At 46.6% G+C, this 27,121-nt stretch overlaps 1 protein-coding gene across 7 annotated transcripts in view; it reads left to right on the forward strand.

Moving 5' to 3' along the window:
* Positions 1-467: 467 nt before the first annotated feature.
* ENPP2 (ectonucleotide pyrophosphatase/phosphodiesterase 2) overlaps positions 468-27,121 on the forward strand; it is an 88,890-nt gene continuing 62,236 nt past the window's right edge. For 2 of the 7 annotated variants that reach the window (XM_077351600.1, XM_077351604.1), the window contains exons 1-2: positions 468-594; positions 19,837-19,942. In XM_077351600.1, the coding sequence (XP_077207715.1) occupies positions 574-594; positions 19,837-19,942 (127 nt within the window). In that variant the 5' untranslated portion in view covers positions 468-573. Of the gene's footprint in view, positions 595-19,202; positions 19,433-19,836; positions 19,943-27,121 lie in introns of those variants that run through there. The other 5 variants (XM_077351599.1, XM_077351603.1, XM_077351601.1 and 2 more) reach the window with 4 other exon arrangements.

Below are 27,121 nucleotides of genomic sequence, written 5' to 3' on the forward strand. Positions count from 1 at the left end.
TCTAGTTTTTGTTGCATGACAGGATGTTAAGTAGTGAGCAAAAAAAATGTTTCCTTCTCTTTGAATTCTTGCAAGGTTCCTTCCAAGTCCTGCCCCGCAGAACCCGCAGGCCGAGGTCACGCGCTGAAGGTTTGCTCTAAACAATTAAAGAAAAAGAAAAAGGTCAGCCAGTGAAACGATTCACTGGCTGCATATTGTAACCTCTGGAAACCTCCCTAAAACGTGGTGGCCGGTCAAAGGAATTCGATGCCTTTGAAAGAAGGTTTTGGGAGGGCCATGACACTTTCCACGGAGTCGTTTCAGGCAAAACTTGCATGTAGAGAGCTTGAAGGGAGGGAAAAGGGGGGGGGCAGAGAATCAATCCTGGAAGCTGCTCTTTTGTTTGGAAAGGCATCTTCCAATTGCACCATTGTCCTCTGCGGACAGCTGGCACCCTGACTTCATCTGCATTGGGCCAGTTTTGAAAGCAAAGGCTTAGCCAGTGGACAAACAATCCCAGGCAGGGTGACTTCTGCATCTTCCAAGGAAGCAGCTGAAAGTGAGAAAGGGGGAGAGATAAAGGCAGGTTGATCCATGGATAAGAAAAGCAAACTGGTATGATTCCCCCTCCAACTTCCTTTTCATTTATTGTACTGTTTGGGTTGTTTGTTTGTTTTTTAAGCAGTTGCCGATGCATTACGACAACAGGCAAAGTTCCTGTCTTGTGTCTTATGTTTAAATCTGCACTTGTGTTGTGGTTAATCTATTAGGGGTTACTTAGACAGGCTCCATGCAGAACTGGGACCCCTGAGCAAGTCAGCTCTGGAATAGATGCTAGATGTTTGGCCTTAAATGTGAGACACAAGGTCTCTGTGCTAAAGCTGTGCTTAAATTTAAATGGTGATATTGAATTGCATGCTGTCTGGGTGCTGTTAAACCTGCAACCTGAATTGGGCTTACTAAAATGAAATTGGTGGGACTTACATGTGTACACAGCCTGGTGTAGTGGTTAAGAGCCGCGGTTTCTAATCTGATGAGCCAAATTTGGTTCCTTACTCCCCCACATGCAACCAGCTGGCTGACCTTGGGCTCGCCACAGCACTGATAAAGCTGTTCTGACCGAGCAGTAATATCAGGGCTCTCTCAGCCTCACCTCCCTCACAGGGTATCTGTTGTGGGGAGAAGAAAGCAAAGGTGATTGTAAGCCACTTTGATTCCTTCTGGTAAAGAAAAGCAGCATATAAGAACCAATTCTTCTTCTTCTTCTTCTTCTTCTTCTTCTTCTTCTTCTTCTCCTTCTCCTTCTTCTTCTCCTCATCCAGTTTACAAGACATGGGAGGAAAAAACAGCATGTTTCATACGTCTTGATAATACTTTCATAAGACTTTCATACGTCTTGATAATACTGAAGAGAAGCTAGCTAGGCCTGAGTTGATGATGATTTTAGGCTTGCAGTGAGGTAGTTTGCAGGGCACTTTTCTCAGAAGCAGTCCTGCTCAGGAATGGGTCTACAGAAAAGTTCTCTGAGGCTCTAGGCCAGGGGTAGTCAAACCGCGGCCCTCCAGATGTCCGTGGACTACAATTTCCAGGAGCCCCTGCCAGCATTCGCTGGCAGGGGCTCCTGGGAATTGTAGTCCACGGACATCTGGAGGGCCGCAGTTTGACTACCCCTGCTCTAGGCCTATACTTCCCAGGAACTGAAGGTTTAATTTTCTTAAGTGGCAGTCCTGTGACCCTTTGCAGGTTAGTTTATTTTCCTAAGGGAATGTAATGTGTAATTTTTATTTCCACATGATAAAACTCTCAGACACTTTAGAACGGTTCTCAAGCTTCTTTGCAGCTTCCTAGGAATGGGAAATGATAAGGTGCAAACTTGCAAGTTCCTTTTAGGATTCCTAAGGAAAAATTTGTGGCTCTGGTATTTGGGGAATTATTGCCAAAACAACAACAACAAGGGGGGTTTTTTGTGGTCACAAGGCAGGTTTCTCTGTGTGTGTGTGTGAATTTAGACTTGCCAGTGTGCAGGTGGTGGTTGGAGAGCTCCCAGAATTACAGCTGGTCTCCAAAACAAAGTTTGAGCCAAATAACTTGGTCTGAAGTAGCAGAACAAAATTTGAACTTAGCCACTGGGTTCAAACTTTGTTCTGCTGCTTCAGACCAATTGGCTACCCACTTGAACTGAACTGGTCTCCACGCTATCAGTTCCCCAGAACAACATGGGAGTTTTGTAAGGGGGACTCCCTGGCACTAGACCCCAATGGGATCTCTATCCTAACCCCCCCCCCCCCAAATCTCCAAGAATTTTCCAACCGAGAGCTGGCAAACCTTCTTTTTAGGATAGATAACTGAAGACAAGGATCTCAAAACGCTGCTGTCTTTTTCTGTAGAAATGAACAAAAATGCAAACACTGTTTTTTATTACTGCCTCTCCTATGAGGATGGTGGTAGCTAATTACTCTTCAAAAGAGAATGCTGATGAAATAAAGTTATAACTTTTAAAGCATCTACACTTAAATGGCACACTGTTACAAATGATCAAGTGCATCATTAAAAAGGTAGCATGGTGTAGCTGCTAAAGAGCGCGGGCTTCTAATCTGGTAAGCGGGGTTTGATTCCCCGCTCTGCCATATGCAGCCAGCTGGGTGACCTTGGGCTAGTCATAGCCGTGATAAAGCCATTTTGAGCCAGCAGGAATATCAGGGCTCTCTCAGCCCCACCTTCCAGTTTGGTGTAGTGGTTAGGAGTGCGGACTTCTAATCTGGCATGCCGGGTTCGATTCTGCGCTCCTCCACATGCAGCCAGCTGGGTGACCTTGGGCTCATCACAGCACTGATAAAGCTGTTCTGACTGGGCAGTGATATCAGGGCTCTCTCAGCCTCACCCACCCCACAGGGTGTCTGTTGTGGGGAGAGGAAAGGGAAGGCGACTGTAAGCCGCTTTGAGCCTCCTTCGGGTAGGGAAAAGCGGCATATAAGAACCAACTCTTCTTCTTCTTCTTCCGCACAGGATGTCAACAGGCAGAGCTGCCAAGAACCCCCGCTAGGCTAAATGTATTTAGCTAGCTTAAATGCATTTATGTGTGTTACTCTACAATATTGTATGCCACAAAGCAGAGGGGGGTATTTGTTTTGCTTTCCCTTCCAGTCTTGTTGGGAGGCAAAAAGCCACAATGGGGCATAGGGGAAACGTGGGAGGCATCTCCCATAAAGAGGGCTGCAAACATGAGGTTTACCATCCCGCATTTGCAAGCAGGAAGCCACTCGCGTTTTACCATTCCATGCAGAAATGGTCAGATTGTTCCTATTTCCCTAATTTCTAATGGTGCTGGAAAGTGCAATCACGCTGCAGCTGATTTACGGTGACTCCCCTAGGGTTTTCAGAGCAGGAGAAGACCGGAGATGGGTTGCCATTGCCTGCCTCTGCATCATAACCCTAGATAACCCTGCTTTTCTTCTGAAATTTGACACAATTGGGCTAGTCTGGGCTATTCAGGTGTGGGCAATATAATCATAGAATCATAGAGTTGGAAGGGGCCATACAGGCCATCTAGTCCAACCCCCTGCTCAACGCAGGATCAGCCCTAAGCATCCTAAAGCATCCAAGAAAAGTGTGTATCCAACCTTTGCTTGAAGACTGCCAATGAGGGGGAGCTCACCACCTCCTTAGGCAGCCTATTCCACTGCTGAACTACTCTGACTGTGAAAATTTTTTTCCTGATATCTAGCCTATATCGTTGTATAGAATCATAGAATAATAGAATCATAGAGTTGGAAGGGGCCATACAGGCCATCTAGTCCAACCCCCTGCTCAACGCAGGATAGGATAATAGTCCATTAAAAACAATCACTTTTGGTAGGGTCAATGTTTATTTCTTAATTTCCTCCACTCATGCTAGATCCCTTAAATTTTCCCACAATATTATCTAGTTGCGGGGGGGGGGGGGGCGGATTTATGGAAAACATATATATGTGGGTTTTCATTGCACTGTTGTGGGATTTTAAAAAAATATTCTACTACTAGGAATTTCCTTGGCATGAGTCATGCATTTTGCTAAAACATGATACACTGCATTTTTCTGGATAAGTATTTTGAAAAAAAGGATAATAGAGCAACCTCTGTTTAAGAGCAGGCTGTCAAAACAAACCGGCTTGTTTAAGCCCCTTGCAACTTTGCAAACTAGCAATTAGGAGTTCCCTCCATAGACAGCGGAGGAAAACAACAAAGTACTGGAGGAAGCCAACAAAGGGCAAGTTTCTTGTTGGCTTTCAGGATAGAATAGCGCTCCATCCCCCTAAGATGCCCTGCAGTTAAGGCTTAAAACTCTCTTGCTAGTATATGGTGGCTCCCTTCTCTTACTGCTTGTATACAGCTGACTCCAGCAGATCTGAGTAGGGTCACCAGATTGAGGCTTGGAAACTCCTGGAGATGGGGGCGGAGCTTGGGGAGACAGGGACCTCAGTGGGGTATAATGCAAGAGGGTCCCCTCTGCAAAGTGGCCATTCTCTCCAGGGGAACCGATCTTATTTTAACCACCTTAAAGTTACTGTGAACATTTGCAATACTGCTTTTCTGAATTATGTAATTACAAGAGCAATTCATGATGGACAAGGACTTCGCTTCCACATGGGACTTCTCTTTGGTGCAGCTTTTCGTAAGAATTTGAATTATGCTCTATAATACTACATGGCAATTTTTTAAAAAGATAAAAACGATAGATCCTTGTTTTGTCCCTGGAAACATTGTTTATACTTTGCTTTACCGGAGAAAACAGAAAGTTCTGTTCCAACAGGATGTGTCTTCTTCCCCAACCTTTTGTTCGTTCTAACACTTTATTTCTCTAAGGTTCCCAGTAAACACTAAAAAAAAAGAAGAAGTACAGAGCAATAAACTGAGTCATACAAATACGGAGCAATGGAAAAGACTTTTCAACAGCGAACCGTTTTTTAGGCATTTAGTATGAACACCATGCATCTGTTTCGTGGAGGAGTGGTTTTTTTTGGTTTTTAAAAAATAGACATGACATACACATTACAATGTGGAAGGTTGCTTGAACTGGGCTGGAATGGGAAAGAGAGCCCATGATTGTTTCTAGTGTGCCAGCCAGCCAGGGAGGTAACCAGTGAGAGTCAGGTTGAGGACACTGGGGCAAGAATGCTATACCACTTCTGGAGAAAACCCCAAAATGATACCAGTTAACTCTAGGAATTGCTGGAGAGATCATTGGATAATGCACTTTCAATGTACTTTCGCAGATAGATTTTCCTGTGCAGAACAGAAAAATCTACTTTGAAAGTACATTGAAAGTGCATTATTCTACATGTGTGGAATGGAGAGGGCCATTTCAGAGCTCTCTGAGTTCTGCAGGGACTGCAAGACGGATCTCTTCTGCCAGGCCTATGGTTGAGGCCAGATGGTTAACAACGACGCTCCAATGAAATCTCGGGACCTCCCTCCCGCCCTTTCTGCCCTTCTATTCACCCTCTGATTCCTCCCTAGTCTAATATCTGGAAGGACAGTGTGGTTATAAATCTTTACGAGCACTGGCTGGTACAATAGTGACTAATTTTGTAAACTTTACAGTTTTAACTTCTTTGTATTGCTGTTCATTTTTTTGGTTTTATTGTGTCCACCTCCCCAAGATGCTATTCCGAGAGGGACGGCATATAAATCCCGAAATACACAATAAATAAAAATAAATAAATACAAGATTTCGCTGCACAGAGATAATATTACTCTTAGGGGGCCTGTCTAATGGTTCTTTCCACATTGGTTCTGGCCCTTCAATGCTTTAGTTTATCCCCTGATTCCCACACACATTTTTGTGTTTTTATTTTTCACATCTCCACTCCTTCTTAGACCAAAATTTACACACTAGCGATATTTGATTGCCACTTTTTGAAAAGGGGAGGGTGCTGTGATGTCATTATGACATCAGCACCCTCTCTTAGAAATCTGAGTCCAAAGGCACCTTTAAGACCAACAATGTTTTATTCAAGGTGTGAGCTTTCGTGTGCAAGCATCTACCGCTTGAAAATCCTCATTATTGAAGGCATGTGTGGAAGAAAATAAACTGACCCCATAATTAGGAAATGCACAGGGAGGGCAGACATTCAGAAGAACCATGCCCAAACCAATTCAAATGCTTTTGGATTAACTGCCAAGAAAATCAGGAGTGTGCCTAAAAACTTGTAGTCTGGATGAATAGTTCTTGCATTCAAATTGACAACGTATAATTTCGCCATTGATACTACAGGTAGGGAAGGTCCCTCTTAATACTTAAGGTTACGGCCTATTAGTCTTTTATTGATTTGGTTTTTCTTTAAAGCTCTTCATTTGCACTGATTTCTAAAGTGAGGGCTGGCAAAGCTAGAGGGCCTTGACAAAGGGTGCCCTTTCTTCTAGCTTTGCACAGGCTAGGAGGAGTACAGACAGTGAGGGCTGCTATGTGAAAGTACTCCTCCATGATCAACTGTTACAACTTCACATGTTCCCAGTATTTAAATAATTGGTGGGTGGATAGGTTATATTTTGTTAGCAGTCTTAGATTGGGGGGGGGGGGCTTGCTGTGGAAAAGTGCTTTGAAGGCCACAGGATCGAGAAGCAGGGTCAAACGTATTTCGGTGGACCTTAGTACAACTAGTCAGATGCAACTTGGAGGATAGGCCATAAATGTCTAAGTTTGCTTGTTTGTTTGTTTAACTACTAACAATGCAATTTCAAACTGTTACATTGTTCTAAGACCACTGACAAGATATAGTCACCTGTGCTCTCCTAGCTACACTGGCTTCAGGTGGGAAACTGGGTCAGGTTCAAGGATTTAGTGCTAATCTTTAAAGTCCTAAATAGTCCGGGACTCTCATATCTTTAGGACCATCTTTTCTATTCCCCCGCCCCCACCGAGTGCTAAAATTGAGTGACTGAAGCAGTCTGAGGAGAACCTTTGAGTGACAGACTGTTGAAACAGAATTATGTGGAGAGAAATGACAGTTGGGAAGTGACAGTTGAAGAAGAGATGCTTTAGCACTGATTGAGGACTGGGAAGGAGGCAAAGAGAGAGAGGATCGTGGAAGATCCCCATTGGTGTAATGGTTAAGAGTATCAGATTCTAATCTGGTGAGCTGGGTTTGATTCCCCTCTCCTCCACATGCAGCCAGCTGGGTGACCTTAGACTAGTCACAGCACTGTTAGAAGCTATTCTCACAGAGCAGTAATCTCAGGGCTCTCGCAGCCCTATCTATCCCCAGGGTGTCTGTTGTGAGGAGAGGAAGGGAAGGTGATTTTAAGCTGATTTGAGACCTCTTCGGATAGTGAAATGCAGGGTATAAAACCAACTCTTCTTCTTCTTCTTTTTCCTCCAACCAACCAACCAACCAACCCACCAACCAATCAACCCACCAACCAACCAACCATCCATCCATCCATCCATCCATCCACGCCAGAAAAAGACAGAGCTCCTAGTGAAGAGAAGTAATCTATGCACAGTGAAAAAAGAGATAACTCTTAAAAGAGTAGTGATCCCTGGTCTGTATTCATCAAAGGATTTTGGGAACTTGGTTGTGTGTTCCTGCCTTCTAAAAGTGAAGTGTCAGTGAAATTCAGAAACCTATTATTGCAAGTTAAAGCAGAAACTGAAATGAAAGCCTCTGTCCGCAAAGTTTCAAAGACCTTGTTGAAAAACAAAAACAGTTCGTGTGATCACAATGTTACTGCAGTTTTTATTATCGTTTCATCTCTTACATCCTAACTTCTTATTCCACCTAACTTTCCCCCTTCCAAGTTAAAATATGTTGTTTATTTTGGGACTTTCAAAAGTCTGCCACATGCCATCATAGGAGTGGAATATTAGCAGGCCATTTTTTTTCTTCCCTCAAGACCCTGGGCTGGGCCAGCATCAAAACATATAATAATATGTCAGGGTGCGACAGGGTGGAATGTAGGGGCTGCTCAGCAAGGAAGAAAGAAGAAACAAGGGGAAAATCCCATGCTTGGGGGAAGGAAGAGGACAAGATTGGATACACACTTTTCTTGGATGCTTTAGGATGCTTAGGGCTAATCCTGCGTTGAGCAGGGGGTTGGACTAGATGGCCTGTATGGCCCCTTTCAACTCTATGATTCTATGATTCTAAGATCACAATAACATTTAATATGGATCAAGGTATAGGGGAGTGGGGGGCCAGGTGGAATCTTTGGCAGCTCTGGCTGTTGAAGATAGGCTGACAGCAGGCAGCCCTAATGGGGACTATGCAGAAAGGAAGGACCAATTTTAGGTGTTGCAGCCTGTGAGCAGAGATGATATGCAATGTGTTAGTTGTAAACACTTATCTGCAACCTCGTATCTGATTATTCAGTGAAGGAAGGACTGCCACTCAAGTTATATTGGACAATTTATCATCTGCATAAATAACAACATACGAGAATGGAAAGGTTTGGATTGGAAGGCTTGGGAGAATGGAATCATTCACCGCTTCCAGTAAAGGGGCAGTTCACTTAAAAATGTTCCCTGCAGTAAAATTCTGCTTATATAATTAGCTCTGGTTGCATTCATGTTCAAGATTGCGGAGATGTCTTCTCCTGAGGATACGTGACTGAGTTGGTAGGAATGCATACTATTTTCAGAGCTTCTAAACAAATTGCATTCCAAAGTTTAACACGATTGCTATTCAGTCCTGGAGGGCAATAAGAACCCGATCCTATGGGTGTTTCTACTCAGAAACGATTTCGACCAAGTTCAAAAGGACTTGTCTTCCACTACCTGCATACGTGATTGCAGCAATCTCAGTCTAGGAATGTATCTTTGTGCATAACGTGCCGTCAAATTGCAGATGTCTTTTGGTGACCTCAAGGGCTTTCAAGGCAAGTGAGGTGGTTTGCCGTTGACCTCCCGAGCAGAGTCTTCCTTGGTGGTCTCCCTTCCAAGTACCAATCCTGCTTAACTCCTGAGATATGGCAAGATCAGGCTATGCCACTTTCCATTCTAAGAGTAGCAAGAAGAATTACAGTTTCCAGTTAAGAGATTTTGGCATATATATGGCCTGCTAGAGGTGGTGTTTTCTTCCAGCTTGTAGGATGCTTTTGAGGGCAGAGTTCAGTACCATGTGACACTCTAGCAGTCCCCCAAATCTCTATGGTAAAACCATAGAGATACAGGGAATTGCTATAGCCTTATAGAGTCTTCAAGTATTTAAAAGGGTTCCATATAGAGGATGGAGCAGAATTGTTCTCTCTTGCCTCAGAGGGACAGACCAGAATGAATGGGATGAAATTAATTCAAAAGAAATTCCATCAAAACATCCGGAAGAAGTTCCTGACAGAGCGGTTTCTTAGTAGAACAGAGGTGGTGGGTGCTCCATCTTTGGAAATTTTAAACAGAGGCTAGATAGCCATCTGACAGAGAGGCTGATTATGTGAAGGTTCAAGGGGGTGGCAGGTTACAGTGGATGAGCGATAGGGTTGTGAGTGTCCTGCATAGTGCAGGGGGTTGGACTAGATGACCCAGATGAGGTACCTTCCAACTCTATGATTCTATGATTCTATGATTCATAGTGATGTGTGACATCTCTGCTAGTTACGCAACTGGCTGTGAAGTTGCAGTATTGCAGTGATAGCATATCTTCCCCCTCCATTTTCTCCTGCAGCTGCGAGTGGCTTGGGGCAGGGGGTGGAATTCTTCTTGTTCAAGTAGGAGACCTGGGCCCAGTCTGCACACATTGGATAATGCACTTTCAGTGTGCTTTTGCAGCTGGATTCTTCTGTGCAGAACAGGAAAATCTACTTCGAAAATGCATTGAAAGCACATCATCTAGGTCAGTGGTCCCCAACCTGCGGGCCGCGGCCCGGTGCCGGGCCGCGAAGGCCATGGCGCCGGGCCGCGGCTCCTTCTCCCCGCCCCCCCCCGCAGTAAAAAACTTCCCCGGCCGCAAGCTTGCGGCCCGGGAAGCTTCTTACTGCGGCAGGGCGGGGAGAGGGAATCGGGGCCGGGCCGCGCCCCGATGCAGGGGGCGCGGCCCGATGTGCGGGCACGGCTCGCGGGCGCGGCCCGATGTGCGGGCGCGGCCCGATGCGGGGGCGCGGCCCGCGGGCGCAGCCCGATGTGTGGGCGCGGCCCGCGGGCGCGGCCGATGCGTGGGCGTGGCCCGATGCGGGGGCGCGGCCCGCGGGCGCAGCCCGATGTGTGGGCGCGGCCAGCGGGCGCGGCCGATGCGTGGGCGTGGCCCGCGCGGCCGCGGGCCGCACCCCAATGCCCTGCCGGTCCCCAACCTCAGAAAGGTTGGGGACCACTGATCTAGGGTTTGCAGAATGGGCCTTGGTCTCCCAACAATTAGCACAAGGAGCTGTCCCTTGATTCTGGAGCCTCCAGTGTTGAGGAAAGACTCATTGCACTGGTGGAGAGCATGACCACTAATGGATCTAATCTGCAGGATGCAACACATTATCAGAAATGCACTGGTAAGAAAATCCAAAGAGAATTCAGAGAGCCTTATAAACATATTACTATAATGTTATATCAATATAACAGTATTCAATTATGTTTTTTTCAAAAGCCCTACCTGGTGGAAAGGATTGCAATGTGACTGGAAAATCCAAAGTTTTTTACCCGCTCAGTAGGGTTTCTAGTCTCCTGGTAGGGATGGGTGATTCCCCAACCCTAACTACTGTTGCCTGCTGCCAGTTTGGGGTTTTTTTTAATGGCCATTGGTCCTTTGGTGTAATGTCCTCCTTAGAAAATGCTAGGAACTCTTAGATGTTACCATAGAGTTTTCAATGTTTCCTAGAAAGGTGTGACATCACTTCCAGGTTGCCCCCAGAAGTGATGTCACACTGTTGCCTATGACCTCATCCTGGTCTCCCACTGGTTGTCAGGCTGAACTGACAACCCTTCTTACACAGCAGTGATCTGGGCTTTACTGTGTTCTTTCCCCAAACTGCAGCAAAGCAGATTTGAGAAAGGTCAGAGAAAAGCTGGGAAAACTTGGGAGGTGCACATATGCACCACTATGCTGTTGGAAAGCAGGAACCTCCCTCACCTCCCAACATCATTAAATCCAGAGCAAAAACCCTGTTTGGGAACAGGTCCAACGTTTCCTACAGGAAAAATAGAAAAGCATATCTTTACAATGCTTACGAAATCAGAGAATCTCAAAGTCAATGTCATGACTTTAAGAATCTTTGATTTCACTCACTCTATATAAACTATGCAATGCATCTGACTCATCAACAATAAACCCAACATTATTATTATTATTATCATCATCATCATCATCATCATCATCATCATCATCATCATCATCCTTTAATTCAGGGGTAGTCAACCTGTGGTCCTCCAGATGTTCATGGACTACAATTCCCATGAGCCCCCTGCCAGCGTTTGCTGGCAGGGGGCTCATGGGAATTGTAGTCCATGAACATCTGGAGGACTACAGGTTGACTACCCCTGCTTTAATTTATATCCCGCCTCCCCCCGGATATAATGGAGAGGCTCCATTACAATAGGAGGGATAAGGCATTTTGGAAAATCGATCTATGCAGACAGCTCAGGTTGCATGGGGTCTTTAAATTCCCTTCTGCCATGCAGAATGTTGGATGCATTGAACTGTAACGGCTTGGCAGGCCTCAGGGGAAAGATGCAGATGCACAACGGGGATTAAAAAGAAATCAATTGACAGCTGCCTGAAAAAGCATAGGATCTTTAAGATGGTTTAACTCAGATTTCATCTGGTTTTGCAAGAATAAGATGTGCCCATTGCATCCTGGGCTCTTGTGCTTTGGCAATCCAACATGTGTCTGGAAAAGAGAGTCCAGAAGGTTTACGATGCCCCAACATGTTGCTTTAGAGCTGTGCGCATACAGCGCTCTGGTCCTAAAGTATATTTCATTATCTGTATTAATCTGCCTTTCTTGCAAAGAACTGAAGATAACATACCTGGGATTCCCGGGCAGCCTCCCATTAAAAAACTAGCCAGACCCAAATTGTCTTCACTTCAGGAAGGTGGGAACATCGTGTGCTAGAGCCTGGAGGTTCAGAAATCTGTTCCATCGGATGTTGTTCTGCTGGGGAAAGGCCCCTACAAAGCTGGAATGGACTCCACCCTAAATGTTTGCTCCAGAACACAGGCTGCAATCCTGTCCATCTTTATGCAGGAGTAGCTGGACAGCCCGGGCTAGCTTGATGATTTTGTCAGATCTCCTAAGCTAAGCAAGGGAGATCGCCAAGGAATAGCAGGACCGTGATGTGGGTATAGGCAGTGGCAGACAGCCTCTGGGCATCTCATGCCTGGAAAATGCTGGGCTCAAACCCTTTTGCTTCCGACCAACATGGCTACTCACCTGAGTCACAGTTTGCCTTAAGGCAGAGAGGCAACATCATTGCATGGATAATGGCTTCCTTAGCTCGTTTCACAGACTAAAACTAGCTGGTACTGAAAGGGTGCTGCATTTCCCTGGATGGAAGATAACCCTGTACGTCAGACAATTGTCCTTTTAAAAAACGGGTAAACACAAAACGGCTTTTTTCACTGGTTCCCCTCTTTTTCGTTGACCCATTAAAAACAAACAAACAACCTCTAGTCTTCCTTTCAGGTAAATGGGCCACTTTGGAGAAGACACGTGGCTTTTTATTCCTGTAAATCAGCTTCTGACTGACTTTACAGTCCATGCTCACTACAGGGCTCAATAGCTCTGAGCAGGCACTCCGCTTTAGTCCCAGGGGACTGCTGAGAAGTCAGCACCGCTCTGTGAAGCATGGAGAGCAACCTTTTCCTGAAATAGGCCCTTTGTTTGACATGAGAGCTCCAGTAAATGGGCCATCTGAAAGTAAACAGCGTTTTCTGCCAGCCTATGGCCTGGGACCGGCTTGCTGAACAGAACTGCCTCCCCATTTTTGGGAGCTCTTTGGCCTGTGAGTTCAGAGGCTGAGCGTTTGAGGCAGGAACCCAGAATCCTCCACTTCAGAGGTCGCTTGGGCCACAAAAGCAGAAGATGGCTTGAAGCAAATCACTGTTTTCTCCAGGTTGCCAGCTCTGGCCTGGGAAATTTGTGGAGACTTCTGGAGCGTGAGACTTGAGAAAAGTGGAGTTTGGAGAAGAACCTCAGCAGGATATCATGCCATAAAGTCCACCCTCCAAAACCACCTTTGTAATTGTGGGAGATCTCCAGGTCCCACCTGGAGACAAGCTTAATATGGGGCCTGTCGTATGGGGCTCTGGTGCCTAGGGCTGGGCATGAAGTGCAATTTTGTGGTTCGGTTCACGGTTTGTGGCTGAACCACGAACTAAAACACAAACCACTGTCAACTGCTCTTCACAAACTTCCATGAACTGTATCAGAATTCATGAAAGTTCGTGGTGGCTCTACCATTTGCGAACCACGAATCTGGCAAAATTCATGATTTTAGTTCATCAGCCGGTTCGTGCCCATCCCTAGTGGTAACTATTACTGAGATAACGTACATGAAGGGCATGTGAACTCTTGAAATGTAACACAGCACCAGGCTTGCAGTGTCTCCCACCATAGCAGGAGTGGGAGAAATATTTCCTTAAAGAATAGAAATATTTCTTTAAAAAAACAACAGTGACGTCTGTAGTATGGCCCCACTGCCAACTCTCATGCTGATTGTGGCTGGAGAAATATTTCTTTTAAAATGGCGAGATTGTCTGTGCCCCTCTGTTAGTTCCAGGAGTAACCCGGAAGTGATATAGAGTAGGTCTAAGAATTGCCACAGAGGTTTGGGCCGTTCCTAAAGCTACCCTACAGGACACAGGTGACATCATAACCCCTCCATGTCCCCGCTGCCAACTCTCATGCTGGTTGTGGTGGGAGAATTTAAAAATATAGAAGTCATCTGCATCATTAAATCAATTAATTCCCACCCATTCAGGAAACCCTTCCAAGGGCATTATGAAACCCCAGGGTCTTATGAAACCCTGGTTGAGAAAGCCTGCCATAGAGTTTCTGGCAAATCCTAGAGCTACCCTATGTGCAGTAGATGACATTGCACCCCCAGTACCATACTCATAAGAGTAGCCAGGCACAGCCTGGGAGCCCTACGGCAGGGGTAGTCAACCTGTGATCCTCCAGATGTTCATGGACTACAAGTTCCACAAGCCCTGGCAGGGGCTCATGGGAATTGTAGTTAATGAACATCTGGAGGACCACAGGTTGACTACCCCTGGCCTACAGCACTCCCATAGCCCTCTCCAGTGCCGGCCCTTTCATTCGCTAGGATGAAGTGGTTTCCCTACTAGCAGCAGCTTTGGGGTCTCATGAAAGAGGCTGGATTAGCCACATCGGAGGTATCACCTGGGTTTCCTGCCACGGTGTCCTGGGCCACCTCAGGCGCTCTCTTTCCTTCCCATCTCTACGCTCAGAGGAATTGTGCTGTGGGCAACATCAATCCTGTTCAGAGAACTTTCCAAAGGCATCTGACTGACAGCTCTGGGCTACAGAGAGCTTTTGATCTGTGCTGTTCTCATGATCTTAATCTCCCCTGCAGGAATCTTCAGGGTTGTTCGGAGAGATTCGGCGGGGTGTTCACGCACAACACTAGAATACCGTCTGCATTTACTTCTTGCACAGAAAAATGCCAGAGCGGCTTTCAAAACCAGGCCTCTGTCTCTCTCTCTGTCTCTCTCTCTGTCTGTCTGTCTCATGGGAACCGTTTTTGTGCAAGGTGCAGCGATCCAGCAAGAGGTTTCAAAACTCTTTCGTGATGGGCAACCAATTATTCCTCTTATCTATGGAAAAGCCTCGTGTTTATTTGGTTCTTGACCGATGCCGTCCAGCCTAAGTGACTCTTCTCCTGGTTTTGAGTAAACTGGCCCATCCCTTTGTAGAACACAGCCTATCATTTAAGAGAGGAATCTGGGCTTTAGCTGGATTGTAATTACTCTGCCACATAAACCGCAGGGGAAAGACACAGCTGCGCAGCGGGGGTCTTTCAAAGAAACAAAAAATTAACAGACAAGGGCAGCTTCTATTAGCGCTACCACGGAGAGTGCGGCAGATGGTTTCAGGAGCGGCTCTGAAAACTATGTTTGTATCCAGATGTCAATAGGTTTCTGTAGGTAATTTCTGGATCTGAGATTACAGTGAGTCTAGTTCAGGACGTGGGCCATACTTAGGGTTGCCAACTCTGGGTTGGGAAATACCTGGAGGTTTTGAGGGTGGAATGAGAGAAGGGAGTGGTTTGGGCAGGGGCAAGATCTCAGTGGGTTATCACGGCCTAGAACAGGCTTTCTCAGCCAGGGTTTTGGGAAATTCTGTGGTTTCTTGATGACCCCGGAAGGGTTTCCCGAATGGGTGGGAGTTAGTTAATTCTATATTTTTCAACTTTGTTGAGCGTTTATTGCGTGATATGACTATATATGGTCATGTCGATTCACCCACCCCTTCCCAAATGGCCAATGATGGGTCTGGAGGGGGTGAGAAGGGGAGGAGCCTTGGGTGGGTGTGTTCATAGCTCTGCTTCCCAACCATATTCTGCGCGATCACGCCACTTCTGGGATTTCTCAAAGCCTGAAGAATGTTTCAGGGGTTTCTCAATAGTTAGAAAGTTGAGAAAGGCTGACATAAAATCTACTTTCCAAAGCAACCATGTGAATGTCAGCATCTTTGTATTTTTTTCACCCATTCTCTATCCTGACAGGTAGTTCTTTCCTGACAAGCAGTCTTTTCGTTTCCACCTGGAGCTTGGCAACTAGGCTAGAGAGACTAGTTAAAAGAAACTTGATACTTGGCTTACTGCAATGGTTTTTTTCACTTCTCTGGAACAGTTATGAAGAAGAAGAAGAGTTGGTTCTTATATGCCACTTTTCCCTACCTGAAGGAGGCTCAAAGCGGCTTACAGTCACCTTCCCTTTCCTCTCCCCACAACAGACACCCTGTGAGGTGGGTGAGGCTGAGAGAGCCCTGATATCACTGCTCGGTCAGAACAGTTTTATCAGTGCCGTGGCGAGCCCAAGGTCACCCAGCTGGTTGCATGTGGGGGAGTGCAGAATCGAACCCGGCATGCCAGATTAGAAGCCTGCACTCCTAACCACTACACCAAACTGGTTTATGTAATCCCTGTCTATGTATTGCAGGACAGCCATTTTGGTGTAGTGGCTAAGAGTAGTCCTGTGAGGTAGGTGAAGCTGAGAGAGCTCTGGCAGGCCTGCTTGGTCAGAACAACACTATCAAGGCTGTGATGAGCCCAAACTCACCCAAGTGGCTCTGTGTGGAGGTGAAGTTTATCAAACCCGGCTTGCCAGATTAGAAGCCGCTGCTCTTAACCACTGCACCACGCTGGCTGGAAAAAAACAAACTGTCCTGTCCCTTTAATAGAGAATAGGAATTTACTCAGTGACTTTGAGTACCTTGACCATGACCATGACACATTTTAGATATTCATTTCCACACATTAAACTTCTGTCAGAGGGGGGATTTTTATCCAGGCTTGTTGGCAACCGTATGTGTTCACGTGATCACTGCAGGAGAATTTTTGATTCTTCTTGTTGGTTCAGGCTTAACAATTGTGAGTCTGTCCCTTTTCAAGCTGGGGCTATTGGTAAACATTTTAATATAAGATGTTTTCATCATAACATTTTTTTTTTCTCTCCAGCAAATATCTTGGTAAATAACTTGCCGGAGCAAATACCTTTTAAAATGGCCAATTCCACCCATGATTTTATAAGCTACTTTGCAAATAGAACTGCTTATCAAAGACCTTAATTCATACCAAAAATAAAAACTGAATAAGATTTAAAAGGCTGATCCTTTAAAAGCTTGCCTCTGACACCTGAAGATCAGTTATAACACCCAGAGACCTCCAGGCACTACCTGGAGACTGGCAGCCCTAAGGAGATGGATGCTGAAAATGAGAACAGGAATACACAATTGCAATCTTTTAAGGGTAGAAACCATATCCTTTGAATCCTTTTGTATGTGTTTGTCTATGTTTAGGACTGTGTAGAAGCTTTGTGAGTCTCGGCAGGGTCTCAGCATCATTTTTCCAGGTCTGGTACAATCATGTAGCTTTGCACCATGCTGTCTGAGAATGCCGTCTCTGAAATCATTTTAGAATATTTCTGCAATTGCCATAAAGCAGTCTTGTAATGTCATCAGCTTGCTGGCTGCTTTGACACTCCCTGCTTCTCCAATATGTCTGAGCCCAAGGACGGTGTACTTGCATAGCAGACAGAGAGCCAGTGTGGCATATCGGTTAAGAGTCGCAGACTTTAATCTGGAGAATTGGGTTTGATTCCCCATTTCTCCTCTGCCTGAAGCCTGCTGGGTGACCTTGGGCCAGTCACAGATCACGGGAGGTGATGGTACCGCTTTACTCTGCTCTGGTTCGGCCTCACTTGGAGTCCTGTGTCCAGTTTTGGGCACCCCAGTTGAAGAGGGATGTAGACAAACTGGAGCGTGTCCAGAGGAGGGCAATAAAGATGGTGAGGGGTTTGGAGATCAAGACGTATGAAGAAAGGTTGGGGGAGCTTGGTCTGTTTAGTCTGGAGAGGAAAGGACTGAGAGGGGATCTGATAACCATCTTCAAGTATTTAAAAGGGTGCCATATAGAGGATGGAGAAGAGTTGTTCCCTTTTGCCCCGAAGGGACGGACCAGAACCAATGGGATGAAATTAATTCAAAAGAAATTCCATCTAAACATCTGGAAGAAGTTCCTGACAGTTAGAGCGGTTTCTCGGTGGAACAGTCTTATTTGGGAGGGGGTGGTTTCTCCATCTTTGGAAATGTTTAAACAGAGGCTGGATAGCCATCTGATGGAGAGGCTGATTCTGTGAAGGTTCAAGGGGGTGGCAGGAGACAGTGGGTGAGCAATAGGGTTGTGAGTTTCCTGCATTGTGCAAAAGGTTGGACTAGATGACTCAGGAGGTCCCTTCCAACTCTGTTATTCTATGATTCTATATTTCTACAGTTCTCAGAGCGGTCTCGGCTTTACCTACCTCACAAGGTGCTTGTTGTGGGGAGAGGAAGGGAAGGTGATTGTAAATTGCTTTGAGACTCATTAAGGTAGAGTAAAACAGGGTATAAAACCAACTCTTCTTCTTGTTCCCCAGACCCCCCTTTCCTTGGGTCAGAGCAGAATCTCTTCTTTGAGTAGCCCTGTTTTCCAATTACAGTGCCTAGATGTACAGTCCAAGTACAGTGTTCACTTGATTATTCTTTATGTGTGTGAAATATTCATCATGTTATGTTCAGTGCATGTACAGCTCAGTGCTTGATTTCAACCTCACATCTATCCCAATACTGGTCTTTGGCTTCATGTGTAAAGCGAAAGCTTGTTGGCTCTTTCTCACATGCAGATGCATGCATGTACAAACTGGCTGTAGGTGCATGCACAAACCATTTCTGCGATTCACAGTGAACACATGTACATTCTGCATGTATATGCATCCATCTGTTTAAAAGAAGCAGCCAATGTGTGTTTGCTATACGACTGAAACCAAGGAACCAGTACCTGGCTATATGTGCGGTTTCAGTCGCATGTTCAGCTGTACATGCGCCGAATGCAATGTGGGAAATAACCAATGCACATATAAAGAAAAACAAGGGTCCACTGTAGGCTCATTCACTGTAACCTGTGTACAGGTTTCTGTGTACAGTGCCTACTTGATTTCTCTTTATATGCGCGGTGAGTAACTCTCATGTTACATTCGGTGCACAGATAGCTGAACATGTAGTTGAAACCATGCATTTATTCAGGCGCCGGTTTCTGGTTTCATTCGCCAAGTGAATCCATCGTGGTTCTTTTTTACCAACAGATGCACACATGTCCATGCAGGGAGACGTGTGCCTTCACCATGACTTGTGAACAGGGCTCGTGTGTTCAAGCGGGGACCATGCCTGCAACTTGTTTTGCTAATTACACAACCAGAGTCTGGTAGCCACGGCAGGCTGATTAAAAAGGCTCTTGTGTTCAGGGCCAAGAAGCGTTTTAAAACACAGCGTTTTCTTTTTTCCGTGCCGCAGTCCCTGAAACTTTTCAGCATGGTGCGTGTGTGCATGTGTGGAGAGAGAGATGCACAAATTTGGTTCCTCTCTCAAAAACCTCCCTCCATCAGCCAGAAGAATAAAACGGAGCGTGGAGTCTGTTTTGTTGCTTACAGTAACAGAAGAAACCCTTTTGTTGCCAAAGGAAACCACATAAAAGCGTGTGTGTGTGTGTGTGTGTGTGTGTGTGTGTCTTTGCAAGGGGGGAGGGGAAAGCCAGAAGGATGATGCCTCGGGCTCCTTGCACAGGAGAGCTGCGATTTGAGAGTTGAACATGATGAAACCTCCCCCTGGACAAATCAAATTGAGGCTGTCCGGCTCACCAGGTGGGATTAGCTGCAGCTAATAGGGGGGAGCCAAGCAAGCGGAGAGCCCTGCGCTCAGCTGAAAAGGCAAGGAGACGCCACAGATCTGCCTTTGCAAGGATTCTCTTAACATGGCTAAGAAAAATTCTGTGCAGTCACATCAGGTAGGAGCCGGCTTGCCCCTCTCTTCCCCCCCCCCTTTCTTTTTTTCCCCCTCTTTTTTTTTGAGGAGGAGCCACTGATGCTTCCAGAGGGTCAGAAGACCTCCCTTTCTGCAGGATGAAAAAGAGAGCTTTGAGTTTTTGCCTGCAGGAGGTTTTATTCACAAACCCGCTGCTGTCATTTGGTGTTCCAGCAATAGGAACAGTGGCCAAAGGGGAACACCAAATAGCAGGTTACTTTCTATTTTGGTCATAAATGTTGGTTGTCCCTCTTTTGAAAAGAACATGGAAACAAATATCCCCCCAAAAACCTCCCCTCCCAAAAAAACCTGGCTCCTGGCGTCTTTCGTTTACTCACCGCTGCTCTCTTCCTCCCTCCCTCCCTCTCGCTCTTTCTCTCTTTCCAGCTAATATCCTTGTTCACTTTTGCTGTCGGGGTGAATCTCTGCCTTGGATTTACAGCCAGCCGGCTGCGACGTTTTGTTGGAAATGGCGAAGATAACCTGTCCTCAGGTATGGGAAAGCGACCCCCAAGCGGTCCCAATTTCATGACACTTTGGGGCATGTGGCAGATTTGGGGTGGGTGTCTGTGTGTGTGTGTGTGTTGTGGGGTGGGTGGGTTAAATAAGAGCTGCAGAGATGTAGTTGTACTGTTTGTTTTCTCAGTTCTGCAGTATAGCAAAGGTTATGTGGAAAATCCAGAGTGTGTTGACCTTCAAGGATTACATTCAGTTATCTATTTACTTCTGACAGGGGTACGCATGTGGGAAAGAGAGATGCAAGGGTGTTCTGGGGCTGAGATTTGGGATGTTGGGGTTGAAGCTCTGTTTTTGTTTTTTTTAAATCAAACTTTTGTCCCTTGAGCTTTCCCATCAGTCGGGCTAGAAAAGCCAAGCAATTTCCACGGGGCTTGCTTTTAACCTTGCCGTCCTGGTTAAGAACAGCGGCCTCTAATCTGCAGAGCTGGGCTTGATCCCCCTGCCTTCCTCATGCCACTAGCCGAGTGACTCTGAGCTAGTCACAGCCTTGACGAGCTGTTCTCATAGAGATTTCTGTCAGAGCTCTCTCAGCCTCACCGACCTCACAGGGCGTCTGTTGCAGAGAGGGGAGGGAAAGGCAAGGCAAGGAGATTGTAAGCTGTTTTGAGACTCCTTTGGGTAAGAAAAGTAGGGTATAAAACCAACATTACCACTGTGACCGTCCTGTCCCGTCCCTCCCCCTCCCAATATAGAAATGTAGTTGTGGATCAGAGGGGAATATCGGGGGGGGGGGGGGGAGGAGAAGTTTTCCTTTTCTGCTTTATCTTCTTGTCCTGTTGACCTCTGAACAGTAGGCTGCAGCCTTTGAAAGTGTAAAGGGGCCGGCTGGGAAGGGAGAGAAAGCAGGCGGTAAATTTTAACATTCTTATTTGCGTGGAGCAGATGCAGGAGGGGACCCAGAAGGGCCAGTGTGGTGCAGTGGCTAAGAGTTTGGGACTAGTATTTGGGAGACCTGGGTCTGAATCCTCACTCATGCCATGGAAGCTCACTGGGAGACCATTGGCCAGTCACCTTCTTTCAGCCTAACCTACCTGGCAGGGCCGTTGTGAGGATAAAATGGAAGAAAGCCGTAAAGCCATGCTGGGTCTCCATTGAGGAGATCGAGGAGGTGGAAATGAGTTAAAAGAGTAAAATTAAAATGGCCATGGAGCGAGCATTGGGCAAAGAGGTCATCCAGTGGTGCAAGCAATGGGTTAGTGCCCATTGCTTCCTCCTAAAAACTGATAGAAATGTGGGGAAAGGGCAGCTGATACCAGTGGGTATTGCTGATGAAAGCTTGACCCCTGAGGATCTGGCAGAGTTGCTGCAGCTTGGTTCTGCTTATTTCTGGCCACTAGCAGCCCTCTAGGGCTGGGGTAGTCAACCTGTGATCCTCCAGATGTCCATGGACTGCAATTCCCATGAGCGTTTGCTGGCAGGGGCTCATGGGAATTGTAGTCCATGAACATCTGGAGGACCACAGATTGATTATCCCTGCTCTAGGACACTGGGAAATTTCCTTGTTGGAAGACAGCAGGGCGTAGTGGTTAAAGAGCAGCAGACTCTAATCTGGAGATCCAGGTTTGATTCCCTACTCCTCCTCTACACGAAGCCTGCTGGGTGACCTTGGGCCATCGCAGTTCTTCCAGAGCTCTCTCAGCCCCAACTACCTAACAGAGCATCTGTTGTGAGGAGAGGAAAGGGAAGGCGATTGTAAGCCGCTTTGAGGCTCCTTCGGGTAGAGAAAAGCCAACTCTTCTTCTGCAAGCTAAATGGCCAGGCTGCTCCTGAGCAGATGCTCCATGACTGGTACTTGGTGGCTCTCCCTTTTTAAATGAAGAGGAAAGGAGGGAGACGTCAGGATGCAGTCTTCAGCATGTTTCAGATGACCAAAATGGGAAGAGTGGGTGGTAAAATTACAAGTCAAAATAAGATATAGATAGATAGATAGATAGATAGATAGATAGATAGATAGATAGATAGATAGATAGATAGATAGATCTGTCAAGTCACAGCTGACATAAATTTGCAACTTGAGATGAACAGAAGCGCCCTGACTTCCTTGGTGGTCTCTCATTGACATTCTAACAAGGGCCAGCCTTGCTTAGCGTCTGAGATCTGATTACATTGGGCTAGCCCAGGCTACTCACACAGCATACTGCTACATGGTGTGCGGCATGCACATCTGTCCCATGTGACTTGCTCTCAGAATCTGGCAGGACTCTGCCTCTGTACATGCTCTGTGTGCTCTCTGGAGGCTGAGATGCTTCGTGCTTTGAAATGCAGGACTGGACAGACCTTTTTGGTCTAATCCAGCCAGCCAGAGAAGCTGAAGTTCTCTTTTATCCTTGGCTGGTGCTGCCGTCACTTCCCCTGGGACAAGAAAGGAGCGGGTTGAATGGATGATAAAGGAGTATTGTGCAAAAAGCGTTCCTGTGATGAAGCTGGAAAACTTGCAGACGCTTCCAGTGATTTGTTTCCCTTGATGAGCTGAGCACCGAACATTTATAAACAAAATCAATCAGGCCTCACTGTGGCCAGCGTGGTCATGATACAGATAAACGGCTTGAAGATGCTGACGTCCCTTGTAAGTTTGGTGGTGGACCCAAATGCTTCTGCTTCTAGGAGCCCTGCTTATCCCATAGCATCTCTTTTGGGGGATTGTACTACAAGGCCTGTTTAGATTTTGAGCCCCGAAGCTGTAGCCCAAATGTTGGCCACAGGAGGTACATGTGTGCGTGCGCACGCTTTCCTTGCCAGACAAAGTTATTGCTGATGTATCAAAGTAATGGAAACAGGATGTGCCAAACACGAGACGAGAAAGCCCTTGTGTTCCACCGTCGTAAACGGGAACGCTGAACGATGGGCTGTGGGAAAGAGGGATGTGCCGTTATGCTGGATAGCTTAGGCTTAAGTGGTAACAAATGCTCCGATCAAAGGCGCCTGCTTTCAGCTTTGATAAGCACATATGAATCCCGTTGTCAGTAATGGAAGATGCAGATGGTACATAGTGGCGACGAACTGGAACCCGCCTGCACAGAGCTCTGCCGAATCTTGGCTTTGTGTACTCCAAGGACGCTGCAACCCTCCCTCCTGTCTGATCCATGCGAATGTAGAAAACGTTTTCTCCATGTGCTGTGAACTGTGGGCTTGCATTGTCCTCGCAGGTGCTGGGTGCGGGGCTTACAAATTCCAAACACATGGCCGGAGTTGCTAAAGGGCCAAGCTGCAGTTGGGAATGGGCTGTTTTGGAAAATCTACTCCCACATCCTTCACACTGGTTTCTGATACACAAATAATTTTGCAGGGCAGTCACATAGTCACCGACTCAGGGCTAACCTTCATGGGGTGAGAGGTGACCACCGTTGCCTTCCTCTGCAAAGCAGCCCAAGGCTTCCTCTGTGGTCTCCCATCCTAGCACTTACCAGGACTGACCCTGCTTAGCTTTTGAGATCTGGCAAGATCAGGCTAGTGTGGCCTAGGAAAATCAGAGCTTGTAATAACTGAGTGCTGTCAAGTCACACTGGCTGAGGGTGACCCTTCTCTGGGTTTTCTGTGCAAGAGGTAAACAGAAGAGGTTTGCCGTGACCTCCCTCTGCCTAGCAACCTTGGTTTTCCTTGGCCGTCTCCCATCCAGCCACTAACCATGGCTGACCCATTGGATGGAAGTTTGCAGATTTGGGCTGTGACAAGCTATTTAGGTTGGGGGTGGCTGTGGCACAGTGGCTGAGCACCTGCTTGGCATGCAGAAGGTGCCAGGTTCTATCCTTGACAACCCCAGGTGGTTGTTTTTTAAAAAAAGGATCTAGTAGGTGAAGTGAGAGACCTCTTCCAGTGACCCTGGAGAGCTGCTACCAGTCTGAGTGGACAATACTGATTTTGATAGGCTGAGGGTCTGATACAGAACGAGGCAATTATACATGTTCATGTGATGTACCTGTGCTGATTCGTCAGGCTGCTGTAGACTGTGCGCTCCTGGCTTTGTATGAAACTGTTCATAGGAGGTGGCAGCTCTTGTTCTTTGGGGGCAGGGGTGGGGAGAGTGGCAGAAAGGAAAACGTGGACAGACTGTTCTCTCCACAGTCGTAATTTGCTACCTATGGGCTGCACTTTAGTTGTCTCGACTTGTGCTTCCAGGGTTGCTGGATGAGTATCACTTCCAATGCAATCCTAAACAAATCGGGAGTCTTGAAATCAGTGGGTTCAGAAGAATGTCACTCTGTTTAGGATTGCCCTGTAAATACCTCCACCAACTCTGCCCCCCCCCCTGTTTCCCTAACAGAATGGGGGCTCTGATCTCAGTTCCTTCTAAATACGCCTCTGGTGCAAACAGTAACCTTTTCTATTTGGAAATAAACAGAGTGTGTAGCATTCAGTATTTATGGAGCGCCATAATGGAGGTGTGTATTGCTTTAATGCCGGGAGTGCTGACCTTGCCCATCCTGCTGCAGAGGGCTGCAGATGAGGTCAGCAGTATCCTTATCCCTCAAACCACAGACTTAGCATTGCCCTTGATTTTCTCCTGCGCAGCGTTACGGAGAACAGTGCGTTGCTCAGCATTCTTCGTATCACGGGTGTTTTGTGTTGCAGTTTTGGCTTCTTCTGGGCATGCCAAGCAAGACAAACCCTTGTCCCTGACACAGAAATTGCCGCTGGTGCAGAATGCAGCTGCTAGGGTCCTCACGGGAACATCTCGGAGGACCCACATCCAGCCTGTGCTGAGGCAGCTGCATGGGTTGCCGGTTATGGCCCGGATCAGGCTCCAGGTTTTGGTGCTAACCTTTAAGGCCATCTGCGGTCTGGGCCCTTCATACTTGCAGGACCACCTATCTCCTTATGCCCCCCACCCTCGCAGGGCCTTGCGTAGATTCTGCACAGGAAAATCCAGCTGCCAAAGCACATTGAAAGTGCATCATGCTATGGGTGTGGAATGGGCCCAGGAGGTCTGGCAACTCTGTTTCTCAGTGATTTCCTGGGATGATGTTCTTTCAACTGTAGATTGAAAAGGGACTGAGCCTAGAACCTTCTATATACAAAGAAGATCCAGATTGTCTTATGTCCCCTCCTAGCATTACTTTAGGAGTAAATAATCTGCACTAGAAAGATGAAGGAAACAATAATGTCCGTTGTGCGGTATCGCAACTGTCTAAAACAGCCTTTCTCAACTTTTTTAACAATAAGAAACCCCTGAAACATTCTTCAGGCTTTGAGAAACCCCAGAAGTGGCAGGATCAAGCAGAATATGGTTGGGAAGCAGAGCTGTGTACCACCTGGGGCTCCCCCCCCCCTTCCCATCCCCTCCAGGCCATTTGTGGGTAGTAGGTTGACATGACCACATTATGGCCATATCACCCAATAAATGTTTAACACATTAAAAAATACATTAAAAAATTAAATCCCATCCTTCCTGGAAACCCTTCCAAGGCCATCAAGAAACCCCAAGGTTTCACAAAACCCTGGTTGAGGAAGCCTGGTCTACAAGTATGTTACAAAGCATGCACACGAAAGCTTATACCCAAAATTAAACTTTGTTGGTCTTAAAGGTGCCTATTGCTTCAGACCAACACCGCTGCCCCCCATGAACCTTTCTGAAAGTATGAATTTAGTAGAAGTATTGCTGTTAGATGAACTGTGACCAAAACTGTTCTGCAGACATAAAAAGCTCCTATCAGAAGTAAAACGGGGAATTCAGGGTCATACGCATGATATCCCCCTTGCCCTTTTGTTTTTCTTTGCAAAATTCTGCATAGTCTGAATGGAAGTGATCGGCACAAGGTCACCCAGCGGAGCTAGAGGACTGATTTAAATCCAGGCCTCCCTGGTCATTGTCTAGCTGTCGTTCCACTGCGCTGCACCGGCTTATGCAAAAGGCAGTGAAGCCTCCTGAATGTTTCTTTCCAAAGTCAACAATCGCACATGGACTTCAGCAGAGCTAAAGCCAAGCGTTTTCGGCAGCGTTTGCAAATGATTCCATCACAAGTGAGATTGTGCAAGGTCTACAAGTCAAATAGCCCAGATAAATAATCACATGACACTAGTGAACGAACCCCAGAAAGGCAGTGAAATTGCACATCATGTAATGAATGTGAAACGTCAGAGGGCATTTTGTCCTGGGATAAACCACGGAGGACACAGTAAAGGAAAAGTTAAGGATGGCTGCAGGGTGAATGTACATGTCTATTGACGTAACAGCTTTTACCATTTACATTGGATGGAACTCCCGCTTTTTCAGGGTAAGTTCCCCCTAACCCAGGATTTGTAGGGCCTGTAGCATACAATTTAGAATGTCACCCAGAGGCTTATGCCCTTCATGTCTAAAAATCACATGTTTTATCCATGGGAAGAAGTGCACAAATCCCTGGCTGTTCGGTCAGGGACTTGCAATGCATCAATATGCAGAGCTCCACTATAAACTTATCAACACCAATGGATGTAGACTGGATAGGATTGCACTGTTAACTGTGCAATCCATGGCTTTTCATTTTCAAAGCCCGCTTGGTGTAGTGGTTAGGAGCACAGGCTTCTAATCTGGCGAGCCGGGTTTGATTCTCTGCTCCTCCTCCACATGCAGCCAGCTGGGTGACCTTGGGCTTGCCCCAGCACTGACAAAGCTGTTCTGACCGAGCAGGAAAATCAGGGCTCTCTCACCCTCACCCACCTCACAGGGTGTCTGTTGTGGGGAGAGGAAAGGGAAGGCGATTGTAAGCTGCTTTGAGACTCCTTCAGGAAGAGAAAAATGGCATATAAGAGCCAACTTTTCTTCCCTCTTCAGTAACCTCAGGACTTTCTCAGCCACACCTCCCTCACAGGGTGTCTGTTGTGGGGAGAGGAAAGGGAAGGTGACTGTAAGCCCCTTTGAGACTCCTTCGGGTAGAGAAAAGTGGCATATAAGAACCAACTCTTCTTCAGTAATATCATGTCTCTCTCAGTCCCACCTCCCTCACAAGGTGTCTGTTGTGGGGAGAGGAAAGGGAAAATGAATGTGAGCCGCTTTGAGACTCCTTCAGGAAGAGAAAAGTGGCATATAAGAGCCAACTTTTCTTCCCTCTTCAGTAACCTCAGGACTTTCTCAGCCACACCTCCCTCACAGGGTGTCTGTTGTGGGGAGAGGAAAGGGAAAATGAATGTGAGCCGCTTTGAGACTCCTTCATGTAGAGAAAAGAGGCACATAAGA

This window comes from Paroedura picta, chromosome 9 (assembly GCF_049243985.1).
Source record: "Paroedura picta isolate Pp20150507F chromosome 9, Ppicta_v3.0, whole genome shotgun sequence".
Taxonomy (NCBI): Eukaryota; Metazoa; Chordata; class Lepidosauria; order Squamata; family Gekkonidae; genus Paroedura; species Paroedura picta.